The sequence below is a fragment of the Nesoenas mayeri genome (assembly GCF_963082525.1).
Source record: "Nesoenas mayeri genome assembly, chromosome: 20".
NCBI classification, from domain to species: domain Eukaryota; kingdom Metazoa; phylum Chordata; class Aves; order Columbiformes; family Columbidae; genus Nesoenas; species Nesoenas mayeri.
In genome coordinates, this window is record NC_137569.1 from 2502421 (window position 1) to 2516997 (window position 14577).

The 14577-nt window shown below is 40.6% G+C and overlaps 1 protein-coding gene across 1 annotated transcript in view; it reads right to left on the reverse strand.

Annotated features, from left to right (window-relative positions):
- Window positions 1-14577, reverse strand: part of BRIP1 (BRCA1 interacting DNA helicase 1) — a 44799-nt gene that overhangs the window by 18450 nt on the left and 11772 nt on the right. Inside the window, exons 10-14 of the mRNA XM_080357212.1 lie at window positions 13021-13153; window positions 12347-12498; window positions 11635-11806; window positions 11381-11518; window positions 10821-10982 (exon numbers count right to left, since the gene is read on the reverse strand). Of these exons, the coding sequence (XP_080213338.1) occupies window positions 10821-10982; window positions 11381-11518; window positions 11635-11806; window positions 12347-12498; window positions 13021-13153 (757 nt within the window). The remainder of the gene's footprint in view (window positions 1-10820; window positions 10983-11380; window positions 11519-11634; window positions 11807-12346; window positions 12499-13020; window positions 13154-14577) is intronic.

Below are 14577 nucleotides of genomic sequence, written 5' to 3' on the forward strand. Positions count from 1 at the left end.
AATGTTAATTTCCCACTGTTAATGGGAAACTGGAGGAAAAGATCAAATATCCATATAAATACATATGCACAGGTAATCTTTTCTTTACGTACCAAAAATAAGCCGATTTAACGCAGCATTTGAATGGAAACAGGCCACACAAAGATGCTATTCTTATCGAGGAGCGGCTACGCCTCTTTCCTACTGCACGTTTCCCCAAGTATTTATTATCATCGTGGGGCTGGGACCAGCAACGCCAAGAAACGTTCTTTTGAGCCAGACCTGGTTTACGGGGCACTAACTCCAGATCGGTTTCTGTCTGATTTCCTTTCCCAAAGTGTCACAGAGACTCTGTAATGAAATGTGCCAGAACTGCAAACCAGAAAAATAGATATTAAAAACTATTATTCACCATTTTTCTGCCATCAGGAAACAGCATTCTATTGTGAAAGCAATAATTAAAGAATACGGGAAACATGATAGGGTTCCGACTTTGATTGCTTTGTTGGAAGGAATATGAAGACCAGGCAACAGAGAGGAATTTTAATGTGGAAAGACTTTAGAAAAGTCCTGAAATACAAGTCGACGCTGGGAAGGAATGAGCCCAGAACGGATGCTCACCTAAGTACAACTTCCAAAGGAAAACACCGACTCAGAACCTCTCTCCTTTTTAGCTGATGAGGAAGATTTTCTCATATGTATTCAACTGCTAACCCTGACCACCTATTACAGCGAAATCTCATCAAGTGTGTAAACTAAAAGTGCATATATTTAAAGCAAAAGTATTTAAATGCAAAGTGTCTTTTAAAAACTGAAGCTTGCACAGATAGTCATGATTCCAAAATTCAACCCGAAGTGCTGAGGCTGATCGCTGCTCAGCAGGTTATTACCTTCTAGAAGAAAAGCTGCAGGTTTTTTTTCATGTCTAGAGATGGAATCCAGGGGGGTGCGAAGGGACCTTGACCTGAGTCACACATTTATTCTGACATCTTATATTTCCACGGTTATGAAGAAAGATCACACAGGCTTTTCATTTTCCTAACAGGTGGTCTGGATCACGGGGTCTTTCCTCACCACAGCTCCCAGGAGAAAGCCGCCTTCAATCGGAAATCCATATCACTCCTACATGTGCTATTTCAAGAGATTTTTCACTTAGATCTCTTTTCTAATTCCTTCGCAATAGAAAATCACCTTGAAGAATAAAACTCTAAAACAATGTAGGCGTCTGATTTTCAAGAAGTCGTGTGGAAAAAGTGTCTTTTGAAGTTTAGAAGTACTGATTTTTTTCAAGAAAACATTTAAACAAACGTGAAAGGAAAACAAACATTTAGGTCCAAAGTTCATGTGTTGAGATACCTCCATATGCTAGGGAACGGGGGTAAAATCTGTGCTAGTCCCCACCAGCCTGGCAGACACACTGTGGGCAAGGAAAAAAGAAGGGGAAAAAAATTAAGATACAAGCTCCCATGCAACAACTACATAATAAAACTAAACCCCGAACATGGTGAAAAACTCTGTATTATGAACAAGATTCTGATCACCGTGTGCACACTCCAGCACAATCAAAGGTGAATAATTCATCATCATTTTCAAAGAAAAAGTATGCATCACTCCACTTGGGGGAAACACAGGGGATTTCACTGGTATGATTTTTCTTTAGGGACGATGACAAAGTGCCGCTCACCAGCAGGAAACTGAAGCACTGAACTGTGTTCCATGTGCCATAAATCAACACTGCAGCCTACAGGATGTCTCTCTGGTACCAACATACCATCAATTTTTCAATAACCTCCTTAAATAATGGAATATGTGAACGGCGACAACAGTAATGAAAAATGAAATGTTTTGCACGCCAAAGACTCTAGAATAACACGGTTAATATGTTGCTTCTACAGTTAAAGCAGCTTTTTTATATAAAATCTTTTCCCAAAAAACCCAACGTTTTACCGGAAAATCGGGATAGCCTTTGAAGTATTTAGTCTTCAAGCTCCACTGCAGCTGTTTCTAAACAACCTGGTTCAAAACAGGCTTTCTTTTGTGGTTTTAAAATTAACCAAGACAACAGCTTTCTGTGTTACAAGAACCGCTTGTACATTCACCCCAGGCTATCATTACGCTTCCACGTTCCAGCGAGAGCACAATCCTGCATGCACAGAAAGCTCTCCAGAAGAAAAGAAAGACTTTAGAAAGTATTTAGATGGTGGTCTGGAATCAAATCCAAAATTATGAAGTGTTCACGACTGAAATCTGCATCCTGCGCTGTTGTCCTCTTCACCAGTCACAACCCAAGTTCCAGGAGGGGAGGAGTAACAAGTTTTAGCTTTTTGTCTTCTATTAAAAATAACAGAGAAAATATTTTTTAATTTATGGAAGGCATTTTACAGTGGAACATCTCCCGTGTGAGGAAAGGCTGAGGGAGCTGGGGCTCTGGAGCTGGACAAGAGGACACTGAGGGGTGACCTCATTCATGTTTACAGGTATCTAAAGGGTGAGTGTCAGGAGGATGGAGCCAGGCTCTTCTCGGTGACAACCAATGATAGGACAAGGGGCAATGGGTTCAAACTGGAACACAAGACGCTCCATTTAAATTTTAGAAGAAGCTTCTTCTCAGTGAGGGTGACAGACACTGGCCCAGGCTGCCCAGGGGGGTTGTGGAGTCTCCTACTCTGGAGGCATTCAAGACCCGCCTGGACACCTTCCTGTGTAACCTCATCTGGGTGTTCCTGCTCCATGGGGGGATTGCACTGGATGAGCTTTCCAGGTCCCTTCCAATCCCTGACATTCTGTGATTCTGTGAAATCACTGCACATCAACGAACTAAGACAGTTTCTCAGCAACAACCATGTATTTTATGCATCATGTTTAGCTCTGAATAGGTACTTAGCGATCAATTATGATAGCAGGCAACACTATCAGCTCTGATTCTTGGAGACGTGTAAAACCTCTCATCTGGGAAGTAGTACCACTGAACAGAAAAATCAGTACAATTCCAGACTCGAGTCAAAGAACGAAGCAAATGTTAAAACACAGTAATGCAAAGGCATAAAACTTTCTGCAATCACGACAACACAAACGATGACCCTCACCTAGGCCACTGATTTAGAAACATGCACTTGAGTCGGCAGCAATTAAGGAGGGAACACTAAGCAATTAATCTTACGCAGCAGGAAACTATTCCATGACTTTCCTGAAAGAAAATTTTAAAGCAATCTGCTAAAGTTCACTAAGTATCCAACATTTCTATAACAAATGAGAGATGAGATTGGGTTCTGTAGATAGAAGAGCATGAATGATAAAAACGAATTGGAACAGTTCTCTGTCTCCCAACTGTATACACTTGATGTACCTTCACCACACATACTATACAGTTTGAAAGAAAAAGCTCTTGAGGAAAAAACCATGTTGAGTGTAACTGTTATTTACTATTTGGACTCTATCACTCACAGAGTGCAAACTTCGGGACTGTGAAAACTCATGTTCAATACAATCACTACTTAAATGGTAGGAAAAATATGCAAGCAGAAAGTGTTAATTACAAACGGAAATGGGAGCATGTGTTAACTAGATACAACAATTCAGCTTGCAACACTTTGACAAGTCAGAGCTCGGAAGTGAGAAACAATAATAGATTTTTAGTTTATTTTCCTCATGCTGTATGCTCAGGGTATTTAAACTAACAGCATAATAAAATATTCAACTGCACAGCTCTCAGGGTGTGAAATTCACAGGCAAAACACTCATCTACCAGTATGGCATATAATTTTTTTAGACATAATACCCAATAATCTGCCACAGACTGTCGCTACGGATTCTACTTTCTCTGATGTGCAGATGCTATCAGAAAGTATCTCTGCTCTATGTAGAAAGCAAGTGCCACAGGGCACTTGAATAATTGCAAGTCCCTTGCTGGTCACTGCAGTTCAGTAAGCCACGGAAAGGGGATTTGTTCACTCTCTGCAGGCAGTAATTCAAAAAGATAAGGTAGGACCCAACTAACACCTAGAAATTTCCCCTGAGCCAACAGCACTGACCCGTCGCAGCACTTGGTCACGACGAGCGTTGTGTACTCAAGGGTGACCGTGTGTAAATTGTCCCATTGCACTGAGCACGACGTACAAACAGCAAACGGCTCCGCCGGCCCCACGGTTCTGCGGGTTTCCACGGAACGAGAAGTCAGAACAGTTCATTCCTTTCGTATCACTTCACCCAAATTTCCACTCACCCAGAATATTCACCTGAGTTAACTCTCCGGTTTATTTGGTTAACACGCAGTTAACAACGCTGCCATTTCATGCTAACAACTTCATAATAGAACTGTATCTCATAAAAAGATCAGAATTTCCAAACGAGTGGCTTTATAGATTCTCTTATTAAGGGCAATCACTGAAAAATGTGTTTTAAAAAAGCACAGCAATGTTTCATCTCTGAAACCGAGCTCCAGCAGTAAAAGGGATGATCGTGCTCCTTTCCTTGAGTGTGCAATACCAGCTCTTCCCTTGAGCTCTGACACGTCTCTGACCCCCCGATGAGCCAACGCAGTTCACAAGGCCAGAAGAAAACTAACCAGGAGGAAAAAGGAAAAATAAAAATGGTGCTAGAAACTTTTCCTTTGTTCCTTTGATAGAGTCCAAATAGAGACCTGACTCAGCCCACACAAAATTCAGAGTAGCACAAGAGCCATCACAAGGAAAGGGGGAAGAACCTCCCCGTTGAGCAGCGACCTGCTGGCTCATCTCCTCTAAGGTCTTTAAGCATTATCTAATGTTTGAATTGTCTCTAATTTCCCCCAAACCAGGAAAATTACTCCATAACCGGTCATCTAAGATCCTGTCATATTATTTAAGAAATAAAACAAATATTGCGCCACTATTCAGATTGTCACTTATCATCCCCCAAAGACAAAACTTTCTCTTTGATGCAGCCCAACGTTCTCCTTGACCCATCAGACAGAAATCGCTTTACTACGAATCTGGCAATAAGCCTTTCTTTTCAAAGAAGAAAAAGCCCAGCGGGTCAGTTCAGTGTCACCAGCCCAAGTTCAGCCCCCGCAGCCACCAAAACCAACTCCAGCACCTTCCCGGGGCCACGGCACCGTTGTTACTGTGGCAAGAGACACGAAGCGTTTCTCACATTTGTCTAATTACTCTGCCATCATTTTGCTCTACTTTCATCGTTAGGCACTTGCACATAATTAGAGATAGCAAGGATGACAATTCTATTCCCTGAAGTCTTATCTTGTTTTTAGGGTTCCTTACACACTGTAATAGCACCGCTGCAGTTGTTCGGCTCAAACCAATACGGCTTCTGGAGTAAGAGAACGCTGATCCCTTGAGAGCAGCAAGCAAACGCTCTGCAGAAAGTGAGCATCATTATTAATTTACAATTATTTCATAACTTACCCCTGATATGCCAGCCTGTTTAAAGGCCCCTTTCTTTTCACCCCAATGAACGTGATGTTGGATGTTAGCTATAGTTACAACAACTGAAAGTAGATGACACACTGAAACATCCTATTTCCTGTAGCATTTTAAAGATGGAGCAGCGTAAATAACGTTATTTAACCTTAAAACTACGCAGAAAGTTAACGTTTATGTAACTTCAAAGGAAAATTTCTGTCATAAAACATCCTCAGTGTGAACAGATCCCCACATCCTGCAAATATTTACACGCAGGGGTAAATCTCTTCCTCCAAGCGCTCTTACAGCTGTCAACAGGAATATCAAGGAGAATATTGCTCTTGATAAAGCATTTATCCCTGCATATTATACCTAAATACACCTAGCAGTAAACGTAAGTAATCTTATAGAAGCCACCCGACACCACTAGATAATTCCTCACATACGGGTTCTGCAATCCGTGCGAGTGCAGCACAGAGCAACCATCTGCGGTGCAAATCACCATTTTCCTATTTAATTTCAGATTCGCCTTTTAACTGCACAAACCTAATGGTTTCCAATTTTTCCTCCATACACATTACAAGCCAAAAAGACACAGTGGAATGTTTATCTCTTATCTGGATATTGTCATTTTACTGTCTCAAACGTCTTAAAACAAGCTTTTCGCTAGGGAGGAAATCAGTCAGCATCAGACCTGGTGGGGAAACCCTGCACTTGCTCAATGTCTGCGGCTCTTACATAGTTCCAGATGTTCAGAACATTAATAATGCACTAACTCAAAACCTCTTTTTGAAACTTTAGAATGTGCAAATTGCATTAAAACCTCTTTGCCCTCATTAATGGTATTGTTACAATCCCAGTACTCTGGAAAATGTTTTTTGGCATTTGTTTAACTTGGTGATATTGCCATTTACTCATTTTAACAGCCAGTGCTCAAATCTTAATGCTTTTAATAGGCCTGGCTAAACAGACTACCATCTTTTGAAAATTTATTGAAGTCATTTATTAAATAAGTAAAAGTTGTCTGAAGGCAGCATTGTTTTTTCTTATTGATGGCAGGAAAAAAATGGGTTTCTTGTAATTTATTTACAAAAGTGTGTTTCAGGAAAGTTTTAGAAATGAAAATATTCTGTTCTTTTTTCAAGTTATGACCAATTCATTTTCTGCCACTCTGACACAGACTTCATACAAATCTCAGTAAGAAAAGGGGTCTGTCTTAAACCAAGAAGAGCCAGACATTCTGAATTAATACTGAAACTGCATCCCTCCCTCAGGCTGTCATACAGAGGGGTGGCACATTTATGTCCAGGCCAGCAGACAGTATATTCAAGGACTTGCTCTCATACCCAGTGCAGACTCGCTGCGTCGTGCAACAGTCAGAGGTTAAACTGAGGTCCCTCCTGTTTATTCAAAATTACTACTGAGTAGTTATTTGAACCTGAAGATTCTCAGCCTGTTTCAAAACAGCGCAAGTCAGATTTATTGTCATGCTCTGCGCTTCTCAGAGAGTTAATTAATATTAAGACCTGCTTGCCTAAAGTTGTGCGATACTGCCAAGATGGTTTGTCAATGGAAGGGTGAACAGCACTTGTCTGCAGCTTCACTGCGGCTTTGGCTGATCTTGACTGTGGAACAGGAGCCCTGACCATCACCAGAGATGTTCCGGTCCAGACAGCTTTTTAAAGGTAGATTTAGATAATTCCACCACTTCTAAGGGGTTCATGAAACAGAAATAGTAACTGCTTTGCTGTTTATCTTGAAAATTTCCCCATTTTACCAAGATAGTTCCCTCTACAAAACAATTAAACCCAGTATAATGCAAAATACACAGCAACACTGTGCAACTACAGAGTAAAGCTGCTATTTGACCTCAAAAGTTAAAGCTCTTTCAAGGACAGCAGATATAAAAGAAATACAATTAGCAGATACAAATTAACCAGCAATGTCTCATAGGAAAAAACAAAACCAAAACACCACACACACAAAAAAACAAACTACCAACATTAACACTATTGTCCTAAGCTTATTTTGTAAAAAAGCTACTAAAGAAAGGTCAGTTAATTCATCATGATGGATTAGCACTAAAATTTATAACCATTAGCATTTTTCTCCTTGCTGGATACCTTGACTTTGATATGACACATATTGAATGAATCATCTAAGACGGAGGCACCAGGCAAGATATATCTTAATGCAGACAGGTCGGCGACATGAACCCTAATGGTCCTTATCTTAATCTTGTTTAAAAGCATCTTAGATTTCTGAGTAATCTTTTCACCTTCTGATATTCTCTTTTATAGAGCGTTTTTGCTGGAGTTGCTACTGATTTTCACATAAATGCATTTTTGTTGCATAGTATCACCAGCGTTAGCAGCCCTAAAAATGATCGAGGTTTGCAATTTAGTAAATGTTAAGATTAAGCTTATTTTTAAAAAGTCAATGCGCCAGAACTCCAATAATGACAACAAAAGTTTGCGTGTTATTGTAAATTATCCCATTCATGAAACAGGGCATCACAGCTGTTCATACTATAAACAGACACCTATCCAATGTGGAGACAAGTATCTGATGCATAGTTGTCTTTTCATCCATGTATTTTCCTCCATTGCTTTATTAACCTCGGATATTTGCTATATGCAGTTTTTAAACAGTCTGTCTTCAATGAAAATATGTTCATTCAACACCTGATTAAGATAAAGGCAAGTTTCTCTACTATTGCTTTTTCACATTCACACCTAGTAATTCCAAATCACACAGAGATAACCAGGTGGCAGAATTTTCGTACAAAACTGCACTGAGCTCCTTCTGCTACAGCTGCTTTGATTAAAAACCAAACCACAAAACAGGGGACGGAGGGGCACAGAGGAAGATAACAGCCTGCGTGGGTGCTGGCACCAGGGTCCCAGCATCCTTCATCACAACCTAGATCAGGCGGAGTTTGCAAGTTCTGCTTCCTGAGGCAGGTGCAACACCTTCAATTCATATTCAATATATTCCTCAATGATTTGGATGAGGGAATAGAGAGCACTATCAGCAAGTTAGCTGATGACACCAAGCTGGGAGGAGTGGCTGACGCTCTTCCAAAGGGTGAGTGTCAGGAGGATGGAGCCAGGCTCTTCCCGGTGACAACCAATGATAGGACAAGGGGTAATGGGTTCAAACTGGAACACAAAAGGTTCCACTTGAATTTGAGAAGAAACTTCTTCTCAGTAAGCGTGACAGACACTGGAACAGGCTGCCCAGGGGGGTTGTGGAGTCTCCTTCTCTGCAGACATTCCAACCCGCCTGGACACCTTCCTGTGTAACCTCATCTGGGTGTTCCTGCTCCATGGGGGGATTGCACTGGATGAGCTTTCAAGGTCCCTTCCAATCCCCGATATTCTGTGATTCTTCTTATTCTCATAGACTGAGGCCCAAAAATGTTCATTTACTCTTGTTACAACAAAAAGAATATACACCTGTGTTCTATTAAAGTGAAACTAGTCTACGAAATTCAAGATGAACTGAAGTGAATGAATGCGCAGTGATGCAACTTCCGTCTCTAGCACTCTCCTTGTATATAAACAAGGAAAGTAACACAGACTTTGCTACCTGAACTAAGTGAATAATAGGTTTTGCAGAAAAATAAAATTAACTCTGTTTACCCAGCAAATAATTAGCGATTTGCAAAACAAGTTGAGCCCTCAAAAAATCCGCTTAACTCATAACAGTTAATTTAGTGAGGTACATGTCTTAAATTATTTCTTTAAGAGTTGCAGTTTTTTAAAAAGACCTAGCAATTCCCCCATGAAAATCTCTGAAAATCAGTTTTGAAATGCAAATGTGCAGGTCAGCAATATTCTGTATGATGGTGAAAGAAAAAGACCTTGTTTTCCCTGTACTAATATGCTTATGCTTACATTATTCTGTGTTTTCAACATATTAATCTCAGACATAAAGGCAACCCAGCCCAGAATAAAAGAAGCCGAATGAAAAAGGGCATCCATAGAAACATATTGGGAATGTGATTTTAAAATATCACCCTTCAATTGTCTGCAATTTCTATTTATCAATACTTTCACTGGGAGGGTGGAAGTGTTCCCGCAAAGGAAAAAAACACTCGACATGTTGAGCCGAGTGACCTTTCAGCAAAGCAGAAGGGCAGCGAGGGGGAAGGGGCCCAGAGCTGCCCAGCAACCTCCTGCTTTATTAAATGTCATTACAAAGTCTCTCGATACTTTCAATTCCGATTCACTATTCTCATAAAAACATAAATGTTTGTCAGGTCTGTATACGTAAGATTGACCATCACGTACTGTTCAACATGATACACTTTAGCAAAAGGATAACCATGATAGTGGAAATGGAAATATGCGCCCATTTCAATTCTTAAATAAACTGAATGCAAGATTTATTTCCAGATTGTTAACTTTGCATATAAGTGCAGAGTCTTGTGAGCCGGGTTATATAAATCTGTAGGCAGTAATCTGCTTTTTTCAGTGATTGTACATTACCCGGTCTAATGTGGTCACCTAATGGTTACTGTCAGTAATTGCACTGACTACTGTGATTCTTTACACACACCCAGTGAAGACTAAACCCTCTGACTTTGCAGCCTTTTCTGTTAAATAATAAAACTAACATGAACGTCTTGTAAAAAATAAGAAATCCAGTTTATTTCATTTTTTCAGGTATTCCCTGTTAAGAAACCTTAGAGATCAGCCAAATGGTCTGAAGCTTTGATTTCTATTTACCGGGCTTTTTGTTAATTTGGCAGGATTTGTTTTGTTTTTTGAGAGGTTTTTGTTTTGTTGAGAGGATGTTTTAAAATCATAAATGATGGTTTAAAATGAAAAAGCCACACCCTTGCAAGCATCACAAGAAAAATGGGCATGAATTACAGAATTATACTGTAGGTTTATATTCCTGTTCCTCAGAGCTGACCATAAATAACAATAAGAGCTAATAGAGCAGAAAGCAGAACTACTGTGAGGTACAGATTAACCATAATTAGATATCTGTTGACAATGAAATTAGATATTACATAGGTTGAAATTGAGAAATTTGATTCCTTTCAGCCAATGCCAGTGGGCAATTCCCACCTGACTGGGAAAAACATACTAGAATGTTCAGGGCAGTGAAATGGAACGAGAAACAAGGAAAGAAGAAATTAACTGTATGAATAGTGCGTTCAAACAGAACACAAAGAACATGCAAAGGCATTCTTGCTGCCGAGTTCTACACATAAAGTTTATTTCATTAGGAGTAGGAGACTCCACAACCTCCCTGGGCAGTCGCTTCCCAAGACTTGGCAAAGATGACGGAGAGCGGTCCAGCACAATGTGTTATTACATTTATTTTGTAAACATTTATATACATTGATGTGAGCGCAACAGATTATATAGTCCGTTTTGAAGTAGAGTGTGTGTGGTTTTAAAGGACAAATATGAATGAAGATTTCCTTACCTTATAGGACGGCAAAAAGCAGAGAATTCCTTGGCCGACGGTCTGACAGACGGACAGCAGGAGAGCTCCCACCTCATCCTGGAACTCAAAGGTCTCCGTGTGCTGGAACGTTGCGCACAACTTCCGCCGGTTCGGGCCCGCTCCCACGGTGCCAACCCAAACCTGGCGTATTTCACGGGAAAAAAGTTCATTCTAAATAGGCAATACAAACTGGATTAAATGATGTCAAACAATGAAATGTTATGTGTGAGAGAAAATACTCAGATATTTCGAAACAAATTAATTTTAGTACTTAAAAACAGGAGAGAAAGTGCACTAACTGATAGAAGGTGGCTATTACCAAATAGCGTGACTTTTCTAGGGGAGTACGTGCCTAAAAATTGCCCCTTTTTTCATTTGAAATTACTGTACAATCGTATCAATCCAAGCAATAGTCCATTCTGTACACTTCTCTTTACTTATGGAATGGGTTTGTAATGGTTTTTATTTACCAGTCATTCTTTCTTTTACAATGGTAAGCATGACACCTCCAGAGAGGCAGCAACACTGCAAAAGTTCACCTGTGAGTTCCGAATAATGTGATTTGCCTCCAACTGAATAGAAAACTTCACACCAAGTTCCGAAGAAAATGAATCCATTGGGGAGAGCGTCCCAGATGTCAGAACAATTGTTCTAACATCACTTAAGTCTGAAAATGCCTACGTTGGAGAAAGAAAAGAAGAAACTCAGACAACCAATACGATCACTGTAAGATCTTTTATGTACTTGTTGTCACTCAAATGACTTCAGGTCTCCTACTCGACGCTCAACTTACCACAGCAGGATTCAAGCACCAAAAATTAAGCACGTGGACCATGGTTTTCTGCCGCAAATTCCGTTTATGCCTGGGCCTTGTAACCAAGGCGCTTGTCTCTGAAACATCAGGCTGGTTTTCATTCATCCAGGCATAGGTTTGCTGTAGAGCAACTCTGTAGTCATCTGCATACCTATATAGGGACATAGAAATATCGATAAACACTACAATTAAGCAATCAAACTCTAAGCATTAAGATCATACAAGGCAAAGACAGTGTTGCTACAATGCATTTACAATTTAAGTATTAAAAAAATAAAGTTTCGCTGTTTTTTTTTCTGAAAGTATAAAATTGCAATAATTAATCTTCAACAAGAAGATTTGAATCTGAAATTTTTAGTAACTGCTGGCATTAGTAGTCAAGATAGCAAGACAGACAAGTGATAAGTGCTATGCAGAAAAACAAAACCCATGCATATTTAACTTGGCAAGAAACTGTACACCTAACCTTCAAATAAACTTCTTCAATATTTGAACTCCTTTGGGAACGAATATAAAAAGGTAGTATTTAAATTCTTCCCACATAAATAGATTTTCCAAAGCTTTTGGAAATGTTAGTTTTGCTCAGAAGCCAGACACCACAACCGAGGTGTTGCACAAATGAAAGAGGCAGTTTGGCAAAGCAGCTGAATTAAAAACCACCACATAGCTCAGGCTATATATTTGCACTGACCTGCTATTATCTTTAAAAAGAAATAAAAGCACCATGAATAACCCTTTCAGCACAATCTGAGTGGCAGGGCTCACAACTGGTATCTCAATAAGTTCCTCTCTACCAAGCACTGATATTTTTTCTTCTTTTTCCAGAACAGTAGCAAGATGTTTCTGCAAGAGGCAAACAAATTGCACAGAAACAACATTCTAAGTATCTTCTCAGAACCAAAGCTAATACAAAATCACCAGCACAGTTTGAAAAGTTCAACTGATACAGCTACAAAGTCAAACTGAAGACAGAATTGGAAAGGAAAAGTAACACTTTTAATATATTTGGCTTACATAGAGAGATAAGCTTGAAAATAGTGTAAATACATTTCAACAGTCAATAAAAATGCAGATGAATAGAACAGACAAAACTATGTGTCTGTCCCCCACCTGTCCCCCACAACTCGATGGTTCAATTTAAATAATGGTACACGATGAGTTGGACCCTTTAAAACCTTGATTCTCCACAAATTCCAGTAGCCCAAGTGGATTACTGCTGGTTTTCATCAAGTATCATTTTCAGACAGCTTTTCAGCATTGCAGTAAATTAAAAGACCTGTTAGCATTTATCTTATGTACATTTTAAGATGTTTTAATACAAATATTATGCGCTCTGGTACTCATTTATATAGCATACAACATTACCTGTAAAATGGGAAAAGTAATACCAGTGATTCCCATTTGGTGTAAAATAGGGAGCATTTCTTTTCCACTCCAAACCTTACAGGAGGTTTCATACCCTCTTTCTACCAGTTGACTAGAGCTCTCCCGTAACCAGCTGTAAAACAGAGAAATCAGAAATAATTTCACCATTACCTTTGGAGATTTAGAGATGCTTTGCAGGTACAAAATAAAACAGACCTCAAAAACTACACCAGACTTCTATGATGATGAGAAATGTTACTACATGCAAGTAGAAGATTCTGCTCTTCCTTCTGCCAGTTTTTCACTGTTGAATCAACTTTTCTATAACAGCTCCTGATGCAGCCCATTGAAGTGAGAGGAAAACTTGCCCCTATACATCCATATTTTATCATCATATAATATATTCACAATAAAGAAAAAGGATTAAAATAGAATCTCTTTATCTGACATAACATGTCAGGTTTATTTAAGAAATATTTCTGCTGTATCACAGAATAACAGGATGTCAGGGGTTGGAGGGGACCTCGAAAGCTCATCCAGTGCAATCCCCTCATGGAGCAGGAACACCCAGATGAGGTTACACAGGAAGGTGTCCAGGCGGGTTGGAATGTCTGCACAGAAGGAGACTCCACAACCCCCCTGGGCAGCCTGGGCCAGTGTCTGTCACCCTCACTGAGAAGAAGTTTCTTCTCAAATTTAAGTGGAACCTTTTGTGTTCCAGTTTGAACCCGTTACCCCTTGTCCTATCATTGGTTGTCACCGAGAAGAGCCTGGCTCCATCCTCCTGACACTCACCCTTTAGATATCTGTAAACATGAATGAGGTCACCCCTCAGTCTCCTCTTGTCCAGCTCCAGAGCTCCAGCTCCCTCAGCCTTTCCTCACACGGGAGATGCTCCACTCCCTTCAGCATCTTTGTTGCCCTGCGCTGGACTCTCTCCAGCAGTTCCCTGTCCTGCTGGAACTGAGGGGCCACAACTGGACACAATATTCCAGGTGTGGTTTCCCCAGGGCAGAGCAGAGGGGCAGGAGAACCTTTCTGGACCTACTGACCACCCCCCTTCTAATACACCCCAGGATGACATTGGCCTTCCTGGCCACAAGGGTCCAGTGCTGGCTCATGGTCACCCTGCTGTCCACCAGGACCCCCAGGTCCCTTTCCCCTATGCCACTCTGTAACAGGTCATATGTATAATGCAAAATGTGATAGGACTTTCTGAAAGCGTGACCTAAACATGCAGATCATCTCATTTGTGGCAGAGTGAAAATTTTCTCTAACTGAACGTGTCCTCCATCATCCCTGCAGAGTTACAAGCCCTTCCCCACGCCTGGCAAAGCGGGCGGGCTGCCCCGCTCGGGAAATGCCGGAGCTGTCTGTTCCATCACCCGGCTGCCGGCATCAGAACGACAGCTGTCATTCCTGTAACCGCTCAAAACATCTACCTGTAAAACCAGCTCACCAGCAGAAACTAGAGCAACAAGGCTTAGGGGCCATTTCAGTTCCAGATTTCCTGTCCTGTTTGTGTAACCTCATCTGGGTGTTCCTGCTCCGGTGGGG